The sequence below is a fragment of the Camelina sativa genome, chromosome 2 (genome assembly GCF_030686135.1).
Source record: "Camelina sativa cultivar CO46 ecotype springtype chromosome 2, ASM3068613v1".
Lineage (NCBI taxonomy): Eukaryota > Viridiplantae > Streptophyta > Magnoliopsida > Brassicales > Brassicaceae > Camelina > Camelina sativa.
Window position 1 is genome coordinate 21627699 of NC_141881.1, and position 19408 is coordinate 21647106.

Below are 19408 nucleotides of genomic sequence, written 5' to 3' on the forward strand. Positions count from 1 at the left end.
CATAATGAAAATATTTACATAATGAAAATATTTGTACAAAAAGTACTATAGAGATTTAGAATATTTTTGGTTTAGACTTAACAGTTCACTATGTAGACGAGTTATGATAATCCACATTAATTGATTGTAAAATACATCTTACTCCTCAAATTATCATATCTAATAGCTATGATTATAAAATTGAGGTATGGGACATTTTAATTCTTTATCTTAAAAAAAAAATATTATGGGAGGAGTGAATTCAACTTTATTTTTTTTAGTTATTTTATATGATTTTGATGATTTGGGGTGAATTTAAAGAACTTGGTATGATTTAAAATTATATATTTTCCATTAAAATTTATTTAAGTTGTAAAAAATTCAATCTTTAGAATGTTTGTTATTGTATCTAATATGCACATTTATTTGTATTAATCAATACTGCTCAAAAAGCAAATCGGATTGTATAGTTTTGAAAGATATTATTTGTTTATAAAACAAAATAATCTGACACATGTAGTAAATAAAGGTAAAAATTTTATTTTAACTCATAGCGTAACCAAATTTCATACCAGTATTTTAGTTTTTTTTTCTAATATTTTTTGTTCTGGTTTGTTTCATGTAGATATTAGCTAGAAAATTAAAAATAAACATAACGGAATCCAAATTTTTTTTTTAAATGACTTTTTAATTGAAATATTTATACTGACTCCAAAATAAAAAATAAATCCAAAAAAAATCTAACATATTTGAACTGATCATAAACCTTTTTACCCAAATTACTTGCTTCAAAGGTGATGTCTGTGTTCCTCCGTCAAAGAACATACACGTGTAAAAGTGAAAAATTAAATATCTAACCATAGTTTTTTTTATAATTAGTTCTCTCTTTTAGCTATTATGAATTAGACAAAAATACCCATATAGATATAACAAATATTTTAGCGGTATAAAGAAATAGATATCAATAATGATATATTGTTTTAATACTCATTTATTTGTCTTTGCCTTTCAACTTCGACAGTATGACTTAACACGATAAATGATTTAATACGATAAATATGAATTATATCATAAATAATTTAGCATAATAATTATGAATTTACCATATAACCTGTAATTGTATCGCGATACAATGTGATTTACACTGCTAATCAAATAAATAACACCAAAAATCATTGTTCTCGACGTTGGACAACTACTGTTTACCTTTGCTAATATTTTATCAAAATATGTGATAAATTAATAAGGTTGAGACCATGAAAATCTATTAATTTGTAGAGACTTTAATTTATCGATAATTAATATTTTATTAAGAGATTTTTTTTTTGTTTTCATAGTTTTGATTTTTTTTTTTTTAAATGATAAAACAAATTAGAGATGAGCTCCAATAATAAAATTTATTTTTATTAATATAATCTCTTCACAATTTTTCGATGCGATTTGAGAAGACAACATAGGTTCTCTATAATTTATTTTGAAAAAGTAATTTTGGTGTGTATGTTTGTAGATCCAGAAGGAACAGAAATGAGAAATAAGAGGAGAAAGAACAAGCTTAAACCTAAAATTAGTGATGTGTTTGATGCAGGCCGGCTCAAGATTTCCTTGGACCTTGTGCAATTTTTTTTTTTAAAATTTGGAGGTCTTATTCGTAGATTTCAGAACTTTGGGATTTTTTTGTCAAAATATCAAACATAAAACCTTATATTTTTTTTTCAAAAATATTGTGATCCGGTGCAAAAGCACCTCTCGCACCTCTCGCACCTCCCCATACTGTTTTCAATTGTTAAGATGTTGTTTAGGATTATTGTGTTGTGTTTGATCTTAAACTATTCAAAAGATGTTAAACTATTATTGTGATTTTAAGTTCAAGTTGTTAAAGGCTTGTAGTTGTAGATAGTTCCACTTATCTTGGGATGAGCAAACTTATTTGTTATTGTATCGGGGATAAGAGATCGAGGGAGAGAGGTAGAGAGGTAACCGTTTCTTTGAATGATTTTGAGTGTTAAACATTAGAAATAAGACGTTTTCCTCTCATATAAACAAAGTCCCCTCTCTCAAGATGATAGTGGAATGCAGGTGCTCATAATACAGCAATCAAAACACTGAGACGCGATTTTAAAAGTAATATGTCACAATTAGGATTTAAAAGAAACGGCAATAAGACCGTATCAACCAGTCTTACAATACTGAGTTACTATATTGCCTTCGCCTAGTGATTTGTGATCCATGAACTTTGAAGCCTAGGCACTACAAAGTACAAAACAGAGATTTTTTTTTTCCATGAGAATTGCAGTTGTTCACTAAGCACCAAACAAGATCAACGAGTAACAGACAGAATCGTAATCGTACAGTAATTTAGTGAGCAGAATCTATGAAATGTGAGCAGAATCAGATCCATAATTTAGTTATCTTCACATGAACTGGAGAACTTTAGCTCCAAATGCAATCCCGAGGAAAGTTGCAATGGCGATTCCAAATATTCCTGCTAGAATCCCCGGAACTATCAACGAGTTCCATCCCTTTGCAGTCGCCATTCCAGCTGCAGTCGTGGGTCCTCCGACATTAGCATTTGATGCTAGAAGCAGCAACCTTAGCTCGATGTTTAGCAGCTTTCCTATGCCTAATATCACAGCTAGATGTGTCCCAATTTGGACCAACGCAAACAAGAATATGCTCGGCGCCGTGTTTATCACACTCCATATGTTTCCGCTCGCACCCACCACCGTGAAGAATACCTGACAGAAAACTAGTTTGATTAATATCAAGAACGTTTTATTGTTCTTGAAACTCTTGTAGTTATCTTATACCTGCATCAGAATTAGAGCCATCGCTTCTCCAGATGGAGCAAGACGTCCAAACTGGGACGGAAAGACAGTTGCTAAAATAACAACAACTGCGGTAATAGCCGGTAAGCTACCACCCGAAATCCCAAAATGCTTTGTCAGCAAAGCCCCGACCTTGCATATAGCTAATGACACAGCAATTCCAGTAGCTATCAGTAGCACAGGAATTTTGTTTTGAGTTTCAGAACCTTTGTTCGTCTCTGCGTCTGCCATAGAAGAGCAACATCTATGTCAGAATTCAGAAACAGAATCTATGAAATGGAATTCAAAAGGTCGTACAAACTGGCTAGAATCGACATGAAAAAGGAATGGAACAGAACATTTTCCTCGTGATATCTAATCCAATAGAAGCGACTTCCTAACTAAAGTTTTAGATAACCTCGAATGATCAATTCTTTCCAAAGGACGCCAAACCAAATGGAAACCGGACATCACAGCCACATTCAGACTTACCGGTAGTTGGTGGTGGTAAAACTTCCGCAGGTATTTTGGATCCCAAAGCAAACAATGTCGTGAAATATACAGCGCATATAACATTATCAGCAGCAAGTCCAGCAGCTAAAACCGATGGTGTAACTCCGAGAGCATTTGCTATAGCTACGTAGTTGACGGCTGGACAAAAACCAATCAACATGCAACTCATAAGCCATTATAGAAGGAAGGGAACAAGATAATGGAAGAAATAAATCACAGCGTCTCTACTCTACAATGTCCAAAGACATATGGATGTAAAGTTACCTCCACCGATATGCCTTCCCATGAGAGCAGCTGCAATCTTCCAACTATCCGGGCCAAGCGATCTCATTGGCACTAGATAGTATGCTAGCGCTGTACCGACGGTTGTGGCAACTGTTGAAAACCATAAAATAGCAAAAGCTCAGGCTTTTCAGATAATTTAAAAAGTGTGAATGTTGAGTTAACTATAAGTCTTTTGCTACCACCTTGTTACTAAGATACAGCATGACAGAGACCTATTACCTGATCCAATCAAAAAGGCCAATAGAAGCTTTCCAGTAGACTGAACCACACGGCGCAAATCAGCTCTAAACAACAACAGAGGAACAGCTAACGGAAGCAAGAAATTCAAAACTACAGCAAAAGCAGGAGCTTGTGAAGAAATGATCCCTAGATTGCTAGCTGCTAGCCCAACTAGAGTGCTGACCAACGCACCACTCATCGCGGCTCCGACCTTTGTATTCTCCGACCTGTTACAATCAATCACCACCACTTGTGATTTTCATTTCTTGAAACAAAAAAATTAAAACCTCTCTTTATAAATTCATGCAAATCAACATAACGTAAATTTCCCGATCAGAATAAACTAACGATCGGATTTTTTCATAAAGAGCGATGAGCGTACCAGAGACCAAGAGCCCCAGTAGCGAAGAGAGCAGTCCAAGTTCCCCATTCATCGTTTGGAGAAATGAGAGGCGTACTCAACGATCGCACAGTAACCGATCGGATCGGAGAATATAATTCCGGTAACGACGAATCCAGCGAGAGAAACCTATCGCTGCCGTTACGGAATCGCGACAACGAAGCGGGAGAGAAGCTAAGCCGCGAAGGGACTGGTTTAGCCGATAATTCAGGAAGATCCTTGCGTGCGACAATGTGCGAACGCCGGCGAAATAACCTCGACGACGGTAACGAGATTCCGGTCACGTTGAGTAACGACAAGCTCGTCGCCATTTTATTCGCGTCAGCTTTACAACGAGAAAAGGTGGAAAAGAGAAGAGTGTGAGTGATTAGTGAAGTTGTTGACTCATATTAGATCATGTGCGTCAACTTTGCTTTCTAATAATTATATACTTTGCTCACCTACATTTGAGCCAAACCGAATCTAAAATCAAATTTGGTTTTGATTAAACCAGTAAACCGAATTCGGATTCAACTATATAAGTGCAGTATTAAAAAAAAAAAAAACAGATACAAAAACGTTGAAGATGACACAAAGCTGTGTGTTTAAAACCGATTCTTTTATCTCTTCTGTTTCTTGGGATCTTGTTTCTCATCTTCTTCTAAAGCTTTGAGTTTGTTCTTAATGGCAGCTACTTTTTCGTTTCGGCTCATTTGTCCTGAGGTACTACTAGTTCCAGTTACAAACCTCGTTCTTTTTGCTTCTTCTGGTAATGATCTTTTGGAGTGATCATGAGATGAATCTTCACGATGCTTCTCACTAGCTAGACGTACAACCAACGGCCTACCACAAGCTAATCTCCCATGCATTTTCTCCTTCGCCAATTCAGCTTCCTGTGTACTCACTTTAGATGTAGAAATCAGGAGGTTGCACAATTCAAAACACGCAAAATAAAGCTTTAGATTATTAGTTTACCTCTTTACGGCTGAACTGAATGAAAGCATAGCCGCGTGGTTCTCCTTTCTTTGGCCCGCGTGTGTGCCAAAGGAAGTCTTCGGATATTATCTTCCCATATGGAGAAAACATTTTTATCAACGCAGCCCTGTGAGGAAGTGGAAACTTATAAGGTATTCAACTAAGTTTTGATCTTTGGAATGGATGTAACAAGAAGCTCTGATATTTTACTTACTCGTTTATTCGAAGATCAAGGTTTCCAACATATAATCGGTTCTCGCTTTTTTCATCTACCCATCCACCAGTATCCTGTAAACAAAGATGATACAAAGTAACATAAAGACAGACGCAAACAAGATCTATATATACATAAACCGACATGAAAGAAGAAAAAAAAAAGCTCTAGAGATTGTAGTTACCATTTAAATTGCAGAAACAACAAGAATCAATTCCAAACACAAGATCTTAAAGAATGTGATTGTGCATACACCTGCAAATAAGCAACCTCAAACATTAGAACCAAGAATCCCCTCTTATATAAACAAGTTCCCCTCTCAAGATCTCAGTGGACTAGAAAGGCTCATAATAAGCCAATAACAGCAATCAAACATGGAGACGCGGTTTCAAATAAGACATTCCAAAGTAGTGTGTCACAATAAGGATTTAAAAGAAACGGCATAAGATCAACACAAAGGTAAAGTAGCAATCAGTCTTACAATACTCAGTCACCCATTGTCTAATATTCCCTTGGCCTAGTGATCCATGAACTTAAGCCTAGGCACTACAAAGTACAAAACAGAGTTTAATTCCATGAGAATTGCAATTGTTCACTAAGCACCAGACAAGATAAACCTTATGAGCAAGAGTAGCCATAACAGACAGAATCGTAATCGTACAGTGATCACTACTACTACTCAATCCTAATTTCATCAAAAATAAGCCAAAATTTAATTTCATCAAAAATAAGCCAAAATTGACAGAAACCCTAATTTCATCGCGAATAAACCTCATGGATTTCGTTGACTTGTAATCACTAATTTAGTACGCACAACCACCTTCTTCGATTACATCTCGATTTCGTTTAAATCTCGCAGCTAAAACACGCTAGAGTAGACTAGAGAGAGTTCATATCCTTCAAAAACTATGAATATTCTAGAGATTAAAAGAGTTTCCATGGAAAGCAACTTACGAAGCTTAAAGCGCGATCTCGCAGACGCAGAGACTTCAACCAAAAAGGAGGAGCACCAGAATTTATGGCTATAACCCAGTAAAATTGTCTATCCGGTTAATCAGGAAACCGAACCGGTGATTAGAATGTCTGACTCTGATCTGTTGAGGGGAAAATTGAAACGCTCGGTTTCCATACGACACCGTTTTTGTTTGATTCCATCTTTCTAACCAAATGTTCTTCCAAGTTCTAACCAAATGATTCTCGTGAGTTCCATCAATTGAAGTCGTCAGCATTATTGCTAGTATTGCCAATGTATTGAGATGAGAAGACTCAATAATTACAACAACGAAAAGAAACCATAATAAATCAATCATATGAGACTCACTTCTCTAGAAAACAAAAGAGAGAGATGGTGGTAATTTCACACAAACGGTTTCTTTCTATTTTCTTTTGCTATGTAGTAAAATAAAATAAAAAAAACAGCACACAAACTTTAAATAGTATTCTTTGGTAGTATGACACTGTTATCTTCTGAACATCTCATTGAAGACAATTGCGTTCACGTCAGTATTCTCAGAGATCTGTAGTGACGACACAGCTTGAGCAGCAATCAAATCAGCTGATATTCCCAAGTTGTTGTTGTTGCCATCCCATCCCCTCGCGAAAGGCTCATATGAGACTAACCAGTTACTACTGTCTCTTGGTCTGTTGTTACCATGTTGAACCGCATAGCTCGAGCAACGTTGGTGAGGAAATAATCTGTTTCTTCCACCACTAGAAAAATTGAATTTGGCAGTATAGTCCCATGGTTTGAAACTTGTTTCATGGTTTAGCATGTTTCGGTATGAGTCATCACAATCTTCGCCAAGTAAGACGTGCAGAGCGACAGCCTCTGCGATTGCAGCACCTTCCTCATCCAATCTCTTTTGTTCCTCGAGCTTTTTAAGCTTCTTCTTCGCTAGCTCAACCCTGATTGCTGCAGAAGTAGCGATGGATTTCTCAAGCTGTATAGTTTTCTTCTCTGCTTGTTTGCTACGCTCTAGTTCGTCTCTCTCCTGCTTCTTCTTTGCAGCCTCTGCTGGCTCTAGCAGTCCTTCCTTCTTCATTTGCTTCTTCTTCTCTAGCTCAGCCCTGATAGCTGCAGAAGTAGCAATGGCTTTCTCAAGACGTCTCTTTTTCTTCTCAGCTTGTTTGATTCGGTCCACTTCATCTTTTACTTGCTTCTTCTTTGCTTTTCTAACAGTCGGCTGAGCTTGTTTGCGCATCGAGCTACTGTTATCCATGATTGCTACAAGTATTTGTTTGCCTGGCTTTTTGGATACTCTCCAACGTGAAAAATAATAACTAAAAAGTATACATTCCTATATGTTAACTGGCTTCTTCTTTTCCTTGCTTACTTTCCCTTTACTTTGATGATTCTACCAACTGAACTAACCTCACTGAACCAGGGATACAACGATCTCAAAGAATACTACACCCACTCAGGTATGTAGGTATACCTCATTTTACGTACGATACAATCCCAAACAGAAACAACCGGAGATAACAGAAGAGAAACGTTGTAGGAGTTTGCAGACTTATCCTTTAGAAGCATTCGTCCTATTTTCCAACATCCCTTAACTTCTCCCATTTTCTACAAGGAAACAATCATCCTAAGTCATATATATACCAAATCAACGCATGTGCTTTCTCAATCTAATGAAAGCTGCACATAAACCTCACAGTACCATATGCAAAACATTCAATAAGGAAGCTTTTTCAAAACCGGAGGGGCCTAGATGAGACTGTGATTCAAAAGAGCTAACACTGGTCAACAAGCCAAGATAATTCAACCACAATTGAAGGCATATTGACCAAACTGAACATACAATTATGAACTATGAGTCTATGAGTAGACAGTTCAGTAAGAATTAACAAGAGTCAATCTGGCTAAAACATATGCTAAAATAGGCTAAATCTGGAAGCAACTACGGCTAATCAACCTATAATTCTCAGATCTGTTCCAGAAACTAATCAAACACCGAAATCAAACCAAACACGACTTGAATTATTACTCTGTTTAGAGGTCACAACAACCTAAACCATTTAATGATTGGAATTGAATAGATCTATTGAAAATTGAACAACTTTAAAAGATTAGAAAAAGGAATCAGATCCTAAACCTCGGCAAAATGGCATAGAAACAGACTACCACGGAGAACACCTCCGGAGATTTATCGGATTAAAAGAGGAAACCAAATCGTGGACGTGAAGTTTGCTATTTCGATCCACAGAGAGAGAGAGAGAGATAAAAGTAGAGAGAAAACACAGAAGCGAAGAGAGAAAGAAGATTTTTTTTGCCGTGCTTTGGTCGTATATTAAAAGTGAAAAAGATAGAAGAAGCTGACGAAGAAGAAAGAGTACAAGAGACCGCAGCCCATATGGTGTTTTCTAACCAATTGAAGAGCGACACGTAGCGGATGATGTGTTAGAGGCAGTTCTAGACTTTTTTGTCAGTGGAAGTTTTCGATTGGGACTTTGGTACTTGGGCGGCGGTGTCAAAGTGCAACTTGGTCTGATGACCACGTGGCTTATGTTACTTTGTTTAAACGGCTGAGATTGGATCTTCCGACTGTCAAATAGAAAAGTAGTGGGCTTATATGGGCTAACCTTATATTTTGATAATAATTGCAAATGGGCTGCTCCGGTTCGTTAACCACCAAAAAAAGGAAAACTAAAATAAAGGTATTTTGTTAAATATATTAACTTCTTTTTTTTGGTAGGATGTTAAATATAGATATTAACTTGTTTGATGTTAATGTTGAATTGTTGATACAATGATACTTTTGCTTGAATTCAAAGCATATATGCTCCATCCATTTTGTTTGTTTGAGAGAATATTCAAGATGCCATTTGTATATATGCCTTTCATGGCTTTGTGTAAACTACGTATCATAAAATCATATAATTTGTAATTTGTTCATAAATATTTTTAAAAATATATATACATTGCTTAAGTGTGGTGATTGTATTATTTGGTGAATATTTTTATTTTCTTTTTTCGTTTGGTGAAACGAATCCTCGGAAAAGCTTTTCGTGATTCACTTTCCAGTTTTATCTCAAACTCTCTCTCTCTCTTCTCACCTCAGCTTCTGTCGTCTCCCCCTCCATCTCCCAAATCTAAAAAAAATTCAGAAATTTTTATTTACAATTACAAAACACATCAACTTTGGTTCGGTCGTCTTCAATTTTCACCGACACAAACCCCCGTCTTCTTCTCTCATTCTCTCCCTTCTTCAATTTTCCCAAAAGGTAAAAACCGCTAACGATCTTCTCAATTTTGTCTTTTTTTTTACCTCTTCTCGTCGCATTACGTTCATACTCGCCCTTGTGTAATTCTGTATGAATCGAAGATCGGAGTATCTATCTTTCCCCTTACTTTCATATTTCTTTTGCGAGATTTGTTCGTATTTCCCTTGATCGCCACGAAAGTTTTAGATTGTGATTGCTTCGTTTTTTTTTGTTTTTCATATAATAATTTTGGATAGGATGTTCTGAAAATATAGTTTGATCCGTTTTGTGAATAATACTTATTACTATCAAACAGCTTGAATCTGCAGTGTTCCTTTGTTAATAGCCTCTCATGGCTTCTACGGTTGATCTCAATGTCTTCTCATCAGTCCCTGCTCTTCAGAGTAACCTCGGAGTTTTGTCTCCTGATCAGGTTTTTTTTTAACCTCTGCATTTGTCATCTGTTTGTGTGGCGACCTAGTAATCATTCTTCTCCTTGGTTATTTCATTCTGCTTTTGATCTGGTTTTTGTGGCAGATTGAATTGGCAAAGATCTTATTGGAAAATGGTCAGAGTCATCTCTTCCAACAGTGGCCTGGACTTGGTGTCGATGACAAAGAGAAGCTAGCTTTTTTCGAGCAGGTGTTTTTGTTTGTTATGTGTTTTTTTTTTCTTACATGACTTCTCAATGTTTTGATGAGTGGACACATAGTAACAAGATTTTGAAAATAATTGTCTTATTAGATTGCTCTCCTAAATTCGAGTTATCCTGGAGGTTTAGCATCATATATTAAGACTGCGAAAGAGCTTCTCGCTGATTCTAAAGTAGGGAAGAACCCTTATGATGGTTTCTCTCCTTCTGTAAGTTTCATCAAATCATCCCTTTTTTTTGTTGTTAAGAATTCAAATGTTTTATTGGTCTCTATTGTTTTTATAACAAAAGGGTTCATGTGGTATTTGCAGGTTCCTTCAGGAGAAAATCTTACTTTTGGTGATGAGAATTTCATCGAAATGGAGAAAAGAGGTGTTGTTGAAGCTAGGAATGCTGCTTTTGTTCTTGTTGCTGGTGGTCTTGGCGAGCGTCTTGGTTACAATGGAATCAAGGTAAATATTGAACTATGTTTCATTGACTTATATCAGTATTTGTGTTATATACAATAGTTTTCATCAGCATTGCAATGTGGTAGAAAGACTTATGAAACTGAGGAACATGAACACTTACTTGTCGTTTCGAGATATGCCTGCCAGACATATTTGACCGACCACAAATGTGAATCTTTTTTAGGTGGCACTTCCAAGGGAGACAACTACAGGGACATGCTTCTTGCAGCACTATATTGAATCTATACTGGCTCTTCAAGAATCTAGCAACAAGATCGCTTCTGGTGTGTTTCAAATTTTTTTTCGACAATCCCTATTCCTGGCTACAAGATATATGACATAATAACATCTTCACATTCCTGAGAAGTAATCGTGCTGTATATTTCTGCAGATGAAAGTCAAAGAGACATCCCTTTAATTATTATGACATCTGATGATACACACTCACGTACACTGGAGCTATTAGAGTCAAACTCCTATTTCGGGATGAAACCTACTCAAGTACATCTTCTAAAACAGGTAAATGATCAACTACTGAAAGCCCTTTTTTGCTAAAATGTTGAATGTTTTAAGAACCAGTGCACTATTGGCTACTCTTTTTTTTTCTAGGAAAAAGTTGCATGCCTTGATGATAATGATGCCAGGCTTGCATTAGACCCAAAAAACAAATACAGGATCCAGGTATATGTGTTTGTGTTTACACTTCCAAAGCTAGTACAATATTTGCAAGCTGACTGTCGTTTTTCTTGTCTATTCATAGACAAAACCTCATGGTCATGGCGATGTTCACTCACTTCTTTATTCCAGTGGCCTTCTTCATAAATGGTACTTCATCTATTATATATATTTTTAAGTGAATCACATACATTTTGTAAGTTTGTTGCCTATAACACTTTTTATTTGTTGCAATTTCAGGCTTGAAGCCGGTTTAAAATGGGTTCTGTTTTTCCAAGATACAAATGGACTTCTCTTCAATGTTAGTCAGTAGCAGCTTCTCAACTCTTGTGTCTTAAAATATTCATACAGTTTCTGGTTGAAATTCACAGTTGTGCTTCCTTTGGTCCAGGCAATTCCAGCTTCTTTGGGTGTGAGTGCTACCAAACAGTATCATGTTAACTCTCTTGCTGTTCCCCGCAAGGCGAAAGAAGCCATTGGAGGAATTACTAAACTTACCCACGCTGATGGTAACTTAAGTGAATAGTCTCATAATCCATAGTATATATGTTTCTGCTCAATGACACTATTCATTATGGATATAAATGGTTTCCAGGGAGATCTATGGTGATCAATGTGGAGTACAATCAACTTGATCCTCTACTTAGAGCAACTGGATTCCCTGATGGTGACGTTAACTGTGAGACAGGCTTCTCCCCTTTCCCGGGAAATATTAATCAAGTGAGTTGTCTTGTCTTCTACTCAATGATCCCAGATCTGTCTCTGATTTAGAAACTTTGCAAGACTCTTATTATTTTGTTTTTGTTTTTTTTTAATGTAGTTGATTCTGGAACTTGGTTCATACAAAGAGGAGTTGCAAAAAACTGAAGGGGCCATCAAAGAGTTTGTTAATCCAAAGTAATTCTTCACTTCTCTCCCCCTTGATTCGTCTTTCCGTATTGTTCCCCTGCTAGAATGTATCATTGTCTAGAAACTCTGATTCTCTGCTTTGACACCTGCTCTCTGGATTATGTAATAGATACAAGGATAGCACCAAAACAGCGTTTAAATCTTCAACTCGTCTAGAGTGCATGATGCAAGATTATCCAAAGACATTGCCTCCTACTGCACGTGTTGGATTCACGGTGATGGATATATGGCTTGCTTATGCACCTGTCAAGAATAATCCTGAAGATGCTGCTAAGGTAAAATACTATGAACAGAGCAAATATTGATTATTAAAAGTTCACTTCTTAAACCAGTTCTTGTGACTAATCAAGTTGTTCTCGTTTCCTTTCTGACTAAAGGTACCAAAGGGAAATCCATATCACAGTGCAACTTCTGGAGAAATGGCGATTTATCGTGCTAACAGCTTAATTCTTCAGAAGGTAACTATTAGTTGTATCAATCAATCAATGTTTCACATATGCTTCTGAAGTGTCCAATTCGTTTCTTATCTCCCTTGAGAGGCACTTGATTTTATTGTATATCCTTACATAAACCGGTTTGAGTCAAACTACTCTAAGTAGTCTTCTCCATGATGGTTTATAGTCTCTAACGCAACATTTATTGTTCTTTGATTTTACGAATTCCCTAGGCTGGTGTCAAAGTAGAAGAGCCTGTGAAGCAGGTCTTGAACGGCCAAGAGGTTGAAGTATGGTCTCGTATCACATGGAAACCCAAATGGGGAATGATCTTCTCTGATATCAAAAAGAAAGTCAGCGGGAACTGCGAGGTCTCTCAGAGATCCACGATGGCTATTAAAGGTCGTAATGTAGTTATCGAAGATCTCTCCTTGGATGGTGCTGTTATAGTAGATTCCATTGATGATGCAGAGGTATGTAACGAGTTCTTGAAAAAGCATCATATGTATTCTATTGTTTATCTCTTTTTGATTATTAAGAGACGTATGTGGTGACATTGTGAAAACAGGTGAAACTGGGTGGTTCGATCAAGAACAATGGTTGGACCATGGAGACAGTAGATTACAAGGACACATCTGTTCCGGAAGAAATAAGAATCAGAGGTTTCAGATTCAACAAAGTGGAGCAACTTGAAAAGAAGTTTACTCAACCTGGAAAATTCTCTGTGGAAGATTGAAGTTATCTTATGTGACACTTTTTATAAGTGTTATTTGGCAATATGATCAAATTAGCAAATTGTAACATTTGTCCTTCTGATGGAGCTTAATTCTTTCTTTTTTTTTTTCTTTTTCTTTGTTTCTCAACAAACACCCAAATTCTTTATTTTTTATTTTAAATGTTTTTCTAATTCTTAGTGACAATTTTTATTCATTAAAATATTATGAAAATTTCTGAAAAATAAGCATTCAGCACTCACTTAATCTCATACTCTAAAGTTAACTTTCAAAGATTTTCTCATACAACAAGCCCACGTATGGATAATCTCCAACCTCACATAACTATTACATGGCTTGGTATTATTAAAAAAAAAATGAAATTTGATGTATTACAATAAATTTTCAATAGTTAAATAATCAGAAACATAATCCATGTTTTGAATAAAATTTTAAATTTACAAAATCTTTAAAACATAGATAATTTACTTTAAATCAATATTCCTATTATAGCTTTTAAAAAAAAATTTGGAATAAAAGGCAAAATAGTTATATACAGTAACTATATATATTTATTTTTGTGAGAAGCACATTCAAAGATACTTCACGTCTAGTGTGAGATGAGCAGTGACGTCAACTAAAAAGATACTTCACGTCATTGACGTGACGTCAACTACATACCAAAATAGTCTGGTTTAGTTTGCTTTGGCTTGACATGGATTAGTTTGGTTTTCTATTCAACTCACCTAACAAACGAACGAGTCACGTTAATTTATAGGAGTACTGTACATCTTTTATCTAAGAATCGTATGACTCCGACTCGTACCACTTCCTCTCGTAGATATTAATTATTCATTTTTCGCCAGTGGAGTGAACACAGACCCGTACCATTCGTTCAAGGTCCACGTATCTTAATTAGATATTTAGATGCAAATATTCAAAAGTTAGGTTTGATATTGTGTTTAAAGAAGAGTCATTATACATTGTTTTCCAACATGAGTGGTCTTAAAGTACTCTAGACTTCAAAGCCTACCGAACTTCCAAATTCTGAAACTGAAATATTTATATATGTTTATTAGTTAGGAATTAGGATGGTACAGAGACAAGGTACGTAGTTTATCTTATACTTTTTAATCCCCACATGTGTCATTGTCTAATAATGCTTGAACGCGACATCGTCCTATTTTAGAAAATTCATAGAAGTATAGTTTTGCATATTGAAGAATACTGATATGTACTTTGAACTTAATGGACCAAATACGAAAGCACCGAAAATTTGACGTGTGTGTTTTGGTCCCAATCCATCTAATATGTTTGGTAAGCTCAAAACTGAATGACACATCGATGTATACGGTATTCAAATTTGTACTCGAAAGGCTAATTAGCCTGACTCTTCTTCTATTTCATTTAATATAGATTTTAAATCAAATATTTTTTCTTACTAGTTTTTTCTTTTTTAATTAAAAATGTAAAAAATGGGTTTAATTTGTAGCAATTAAGAGGTGGAAGAACCCTTGTTGTATAATCTGATTCTCCGGCTTATCTCTTTCTCCAACTCTTCTTTTCCTCCCACTTCTTCCAGTTCCTGCACCATTACCAAAACCCAAACCATGGAAACAAAAATCAATCCACGTTACATGCAAATTATTAACTTGATATCTCTTAATTTTTTAAAAGGGGTTGTATAGATTCTTGCCTTTGGTCCAAGAAACAGCCCATATGGTACACCCTTGAATTTGTCTGTGTGGTGTAGCTGAAAATTTAAAACCATATTATAAATCGATAGTACTAGTTATGAGATAAAAGAAAGAAAAAAATTAGACCGTCGGATTATGTACTGCATGGTATTAAACCTGGTGAGCTGCCGCGACCTTTCGGAGGTAAGGGACGTTGGCAATAGGGCCGACAGGGAATCTCTTGTGCACGAGTCCATCGTGGACGAACATGTAAGCCATTCCAAACATCGTTATTCCCAGTCCCTGGCATGTCCCATATACAAAAACCAGTCCGCTAAGAGAGTCAGCAAAAACTCCAAAACCAATCGTTTTGAGTGTTTTCCGGATTTTCGAAAATAAACTCTAAAATGAACCGATATTTTTTTATGTAAATATAATTTATTAGTTCTGATAAATATAAATTTTTTTTTTATGAAATTAAATTGTAAAGAAGTCAAAGACCAATTCTTTTCAGGTTTTGGATATTGTCGTCGTAAAGAGAGAAAGATAGAGAAAAGACTTACGGCACCGAAGCAAAGACCAGGAACAAGTCCATTATTAAAGAATCCATAATAGAGTAGACCAATCGCAGGAACCGCGTTTATTATAGCGAACACATCGTTTAACTCAAACGCTCCTTCTCTTGGTTTGTGATGAGACTGCCACAAAACCAATTTTACCAAATAATTGTCATTTTTTTTCTTCATCTGTAGCAGTAGAACCGGAAATATAAACCGTAATAATTTGAGAAAATTGAATTACCTCATGCATGTTCCATAAAGAATCGTGCCATAAAGCTCTATGAGCCCATCGTGCCCAAAACTCCATCCCAACCTAAAAAAAATCCAAACAATTTTTACAAAAACAAACTACAAAAAAATGTGAATAGAATCGGCATACGCAATATCGTCTAGCTAATTCGCGTTTCAGACTCCCAAAAATTGTGAATGTAAATATTTAATTCACATAAATTTGGATATTGGTTTGGATAATTCGGCATACAATATAATAAAAGTTCGGTTTGTTTTTACCACAATTTAGGAAAAATTGGAAACTTACTGCAGCACCAACGGCTAGAGCAAATGTAGCAAACATCTCTGATGCAGGCACCTCACCTCCCTAATATCAAACCCAACAAAAAAAAAAAAAAAATCAAGTTTCACTTTTCGAAATTAAGACAAAAGGATATTTGATTTTGTACTTTTTGTTTCTGTTTTTTTATATAATTTTGATTACCTTCATTTGCCAATAAAACCGGTAATAAACAGCAATGATAGCCATAGAAGTAATACCAAAGCTCGACATCACAGCTGCGATAAAATAAGTCATCCTCTCCGTTTTTTTCCTCTCTGCTTTCTTGATAAGCCGCGTCGTCGCCAACATCTCCAAAGAGCTCGTCGTGCTTTCCGGTTTGTCCTCGTCCATGGGAAAGCTCTGTTTCCGTTCTTCGATGACGAAACAAACGGTGAGAATCTTTCTCCGTTTAAAGCTATTGAGTCGTGGAGATGGTGGGAAAACGGCGGTGGAGATAGGTTGTTTTGAAGAGAAAGAATAACGGGTGAGTGGTTTGAGTGTTACGAGGATTGTTGAGAGTCCTGCTGCCATGGGAAGGAGCTCGTAGAGGTGTTTTTTTTTTTTTTTTTGTATTATACTTTGAAAGAGAGTTATAGAGAGAAAAATGTGTGGTAAAGCTTGCAGAGACAAGTGAGTCCACAATATTCTTTTTATAGTTACTTTTCCAAAAAATCATATCATTTGTTTTTTTTTTTTTTTTTTTTTTTTAAATATCTTGATTTAATGATTAGTTAGTTAGAGTATGTTGAGTTAATACAATAACATTGTTAATCTTTTATGAAAAGAAATACAAACAACCATATATAAAGTAAAGCATACCAAATGAAACAAAATACTAAAAGTGGAGAAGAAAGGAACGTTTACACATTGGGTTGTGGTACCGGGGTTTTGTGTTTGAGGTAGCGAGAGGTGATGGGCCATTTCTAGGATCCCAAGTAATCGACAGCGAATCACTCCCACTTCTCTTTAATGCCTCCACGTATTCTCTTCTTCCACCGAATAAGGGAGAAGAGTATCACCATCTTCCACACCTGTCTAGTTGTTAGTGGTCTATTTTGTTTCTTCAGCTTACATACTCAAGGTAAAATCAGTTAACCCTGTTAGAACTATATCTTAATTCTGTTCATACTATTGGCTATTTAGGTTTGTAATATACATTACATAATGTTGTCGATTGATGTGTTTCTATGTATTTTCAAAATAGGTTGTAACTTTGATTTGGTAGAGAGTATTGATCATAATTTTTATGTTATTGTTTAAACAAAACATAAAATTGTTATGACTATATATATGTGAGTGATCCGAACCTAAAAAATAAGTTACTCTTTCGCCATACCATTCCATTAGTAATGTCTTGAAGCAAACAATATTCATCGTTATGAAAGGAGTTGTTCACACACCACAAGAAGAATTCTTCACCATATCTCTCTATATTTCAACAATTTTTGTTTAGAAAGGAATGTGATCGTTAGTACAATAGTTCATCCAAAAAAGACATTATAAGAAAAAAACCATAATTCAAGAAACGTTTTCATCCAAATAACAGTCCTATCTTTACGTAAAGAAAATGTTTCTATATAGTTGCATGCAATATGTCTATTATCCCTAATCTCAATATATACAAAGGGGTTGCTCTCACTCTCTACAAAAAGAAATCTGATAAAATATGAGTTATTGAAATTCATTTGAGATAATTTCAATATGTCTATTATAATTTCGACCCGTAGTCGGTACTACTATTTTGGTTTGGGTGCAATATCAAATTCGTTAATTATAAATTCGGTAAAGTCTAAAAAACCAAACAAAACATGTATTGACCTGTGATATGGTATTACAAATTGATGTGATAGTGTTTAGAGATCTTAACATACCAAATTTACAATAGTGATTGGTGTTAATATTAACACCATTGCAATTATTGATATAACATGTTTATATATTAACTTTATATGTGAAAATTACAATTAGATTATATATATGTATATTGTCAATATTATACATTTAGTATTGCTTATATAGTGAATATTATGTATATAAAAAATTAATTAGCCAATTAAATAGTTTGTTATTGTTTCCTAAACTTTCCGAAACAATAAATAGAATCTGTTAAATAATTTCAAAAATATTGTTTTCTTATTTGTAAAAAAATATAAACGTTTATTTTGTTAGTTATATATTAATTACAATGCAATCACATTTTTTGTAATATGCCACATCAAAACTGGTTAAAGTTCTAACAATATTGTTTAAATAAGTATATAAAGATATTTTTAAAATATAAGCAATGTTGTATCTTAGTTTAAAATATATCTGTCATTATTAAAGGATTTAGATATGCAAATATTTAATCTTAGTGTTATTAATAAAATTAAATTTTATAATTGTTCTAAATAGTTTGTTATTGTTTGATAAAATTTCTGAAACAATAAATAGAATCTGTTAAATAATTTTATTAAATAATTTTACAAATATATTTATTGAAACTATTTGATTGACGATCTGTAGACGATCAAACTATTTACACGAACAAACTCCATGTCATCTGCGGGACAAATCTATAGACGCGTAGAGTGAGAGATTGTGTTTCTCATTTATGATTTCATCTTGTTGTGGTCAAGCAAACATCATCCTCAACTAAACTTATGAGTTTCATCAATAATTACGAAGATTATGGAGGTATTACAAATTGATGTGATCGTGTTTAGAGATTTTAATATACCAAATTTACAATAGTGATTGGTGTTAATATTAACACTATCACAATTATTGGTATAACATGTTAGTATATACTCCTTCCGTTTCAAAATATAGGATGTTTTAAGTAAAGCATGCAGATTAAGAAGTTTTTACTTTTAACAAGTTCAACCAATCAGAAACAATACTGCATAATATAAAATACTAAACTAATCTAAAAGTTGCATAAAAACTTGAAAACATCCTATATTATGAAACAAAAAACTTCTCTAAAACATCTTATATTTTGAAACGGAGGGAGTGTTAACTTTCTATGTGAAAATTACAATTAGATTATGTATATGCATATTGTCAACATTATACATTTAGTATTGTTTATATAGTGAATATTATGTATAAATTTTTTTTTTAGCCAATTAAATAGTTTGTTATTGTTTGCTAAAATTTCTGAAATAATAAATAGAATCTGTTAAATAATTTTAAAAATATTGTTTTCTTATTTTGTAAACAAATATAAAC

The 19408-nt window shown here is 34.6% G+C and overlaps 5 protein-coding genes across 10 annotated transcripts; 1 reads left to right on the top strand and 4 right to left on the bottom strand.

The window, feature by feature from the left end:
• Window positions 1-2234: 2234 nt before the first annotated feature.
• LOC104727587 (uncharacterized) lies at window positions 2235-4596 on the bottom strand. The gene is made up of 6 exons (XM_010446682.2): window positions 4183-4596; window positions 3801-4027; window positions 3561-3671; window positions 3276-3434; window positions 2787-3028; window positions 2235-2714 (listed from the first exon to the last, which is right to left on the bottom strand). Exons 1-6 carry the CDS (start codon window positions 4509-4511, stop codon window positions 2391-2393), a joined length of 1392 nt encoding a protein of 463 aa, XP_010444984.1. The 5' UTR covers window positions 4512-4596; the 3' UTR covers window positions 2235-2390.
• Window positions 4597-4663: 67 nt separating this feature from the next.
• Window positions 4664-6467, bottom strand: LOC104727598 (uncharacterized). Of its 4 annotated transcripts, XM_010446696.3 has the most exons (6): window positions 6323-6429; window positions 5850-5914; window positions 5553-5623; window positions 5369-5442; window positions 5155-5281; window positions 4664-5072 (listed from the first exon to the last, which is right to left on the bottom strand). In XM_010446696.3, the coding sequence occupies exons 3-6, from the start codon at window positions 5553-5555 to the stop codon at window positions 4800-4802; spliced, it is 477 nt and encodes a 158-aa protein (XP_010444998.1). In that variant the 5' UTR covers window positions 5556-5623; window positions 5850-5914; window positions 6323-6429; the 3' UTR covers window positions 4664-4799. The 4 variants fall into 4 exon arrangements, with proteins under 4 accessions (XP_010444998.1, XP_010444993.1, XP_087343093.1 ...); XM_010446691.3 differs by lacking the exon at window positions 5850-5914 and having other exon boundaries at window positions 6323-6467; XM_087486967.1 differs by lacking the exons at window positions 5850-5914; window positions 6323-6429 and adding an exon at window positions 6140-6265.
• Window positions 6468-6723: 256 nt separating this feature from the next.
• Window positions 6724-8848, bottom strand: LOC104727635 (uncharacterized). Its single transcript, XM_010446729.3, has 2 exons — window positions 8467-8848; window positions 6724-7937 (listed from the first exon to the last, which is right to left on the bottom strand). The coding sequence occupies exon 2, from the start codon at window positions 7585-7587 to the stop codon at window positions 6829-6831; it is 759 nt and encodes a 252-aa protein (XP_010445031.1). The 5' UTR covers window positions 7588-7937; window positions 8467-8848; the 3' UTR covers window positions 6724-6828.
• Window positions 8849-8920: 72 nt separating this feature from the next.
• Window positions 8921-13651, top strand: LOC104727645 (UDP-sugar pyrophosphorylase). Of its 3 annotated transcripts, none has more exons than XM_010446737.3 (17): window positions 8921-9595; window positions 9891-10007; window positions 10112-10216; window positions 10319-10435; window positions 10538-10678; window positions 10860-10959; window positions 11067-11194; window positions 11285-11356; window positions 11436-11500; window positions 11591-11651; window positions 11742-11859; window positions 11946-12070; window positions 12171-12247; window positions 12369-12534; window positions 12637-12717; window positions 12927-13166; window positions 13262-13651. In XM_010446737.3, the coding sequence occupies exons 2-17, from the start codon at window positions 9927-9929 to the stop codon at window positions 13427-13429; spliced, it is 1845 nt and encodes a 614-aa protein (XP_010445039.1). In that variant the 5' UTR covers window positions 8921-9595; window positions 9891-9926; the 3' UTR covers window positions 13430-13651. The 3 variants fall into 3 exon arrangements, with proteins under 3 accessions (XP_010445039.1, XP_010445043.1, XP_010445047.1); XM_010446741.3 differs by having other exon boundaries at window positions 9233-9595; window positions 9904-10007; XM_010446745.3 differs by having other exon boundaries at window positions 9585-9702.
• Window positions 13652-14768: 1117 nt separating this feature from the next.
• LOC104727661 (beta-carotene 3-hydroxylase 2, chloroplastic) lies at window positions 14769-16974 on the bottom strand. Its single transcript, XM_010446750.3, has 7 exons — window positions 16358-16974; window positions 16181-16240; window positions 15884-15955; window positions 15646-15780; window positions 15260-15385; window positions 15103-15159; window positions 14769-14991 (listed from the first exon to the last, which is right to left on the bottom strand). Exons 1-7 carry the CDS (start codon window positions 16724-16726, stop codon window positions 14902-14904), a joined length of 909 nt encoding a protein of 302 aa, XP_010445052.1. The 5' UTR covers window positions 16727-16974; the 3' UTR covers window positions 14769-14901.
• Between the last annotated feature and the right edge of the window lie 2434 nt (window positions 16975-19408).

Excerpts from the sequence above, each read along its gene's own strand:
- LOC104727635 (XM_010446729.3), bottom strand. The coding sequence starts at position 7,587 with ATGGATAACAGTAGCTCGATGCGCAAACAAGCTCAGCCGACTGTTAGA.
- LOC104727645 (XM_010446737.3), top strand. The coding sequence starts at position 9,927 with ATGGCTTCTACGGTTGATCTCAATGTCTTCTCATCAGTCCCTGCTCTT. Across the intron at positions 11,357-11,435 it reads AAAACAAATACAGGATCCAG|ACAAAACCTCATGGTCATGG; the intron begins GTATATGTGTTT and ends GTCTATTCATAG. Across the intron at positions 13,167-13,261 it reads ATTCCATTGATGATGCAGAG|GTGAAACTGGGTGGTTCGAT; the intron begins GTATGTAACGAG and ends TTGTGAAAACAG.
- LOC104727598 (XM_010446691.3), bottom strand. Across the intron at positions 5,282-5,368 it reads CTTGATCTTCGAATAAACGA|GGCTGCGTTGATAAAAATGT; the intron begins GTAAGTAAAATA and ends ACTTCCTCACAG. Across the intron at positions 5,073-5,154 it reads TTCAGTTCAGCCGTAAAGAG|GAAGCTGAATTGGCGAAGGA; the intron begins GTAAACTAATAA and ends GTGAGTACACAG.
- LOC104727587 (XM_010446682.2), bottom strand. The coding sequence starts at position 4,511 with ATGGCGACGAGCTTGTCGTTACTCAACGTGACCGGAATCTCGTTACCG. Across the intron at positions 3,435-3,560 it reads GGGAAGGCATATCGGTGGAG|CCGTCAACTACGTAGCTATA; the intron begins GTAACTTTACAT and ends GTTTTTGTCCAG. Across the intron at positions 2,715-2,786 it reads TGGCTCTAATTCTGATGCAG|GTATTCTTCACGGTGGTGGG; the intron begins GTATAAGATAAC and ends GTTTTCTGTCAG.
- LOC104727661 (XM_010446750.3), bottom strand. The coding sequence starts at position 16,726 with ATGGCAGCAGGACTCTCAACAATCCTCGTAACACTCAAACCACTCACC. Across the intron at positions 15,781-15,883 it reads CTTTATGGAACATGCATGAG|TCTCATCACAAACCAAGAGA; the intron begins GTAATTCAATTT and ends GTTTTGTGGCAG. Across the intron at positions 15,386-15,645 it reads CTGGTCTTTGCTTCGGTGCC|GGACTGGGAATAACGATGTT; the intron begins GTAAGTCTTTTC and ends GGGACATGCCAG.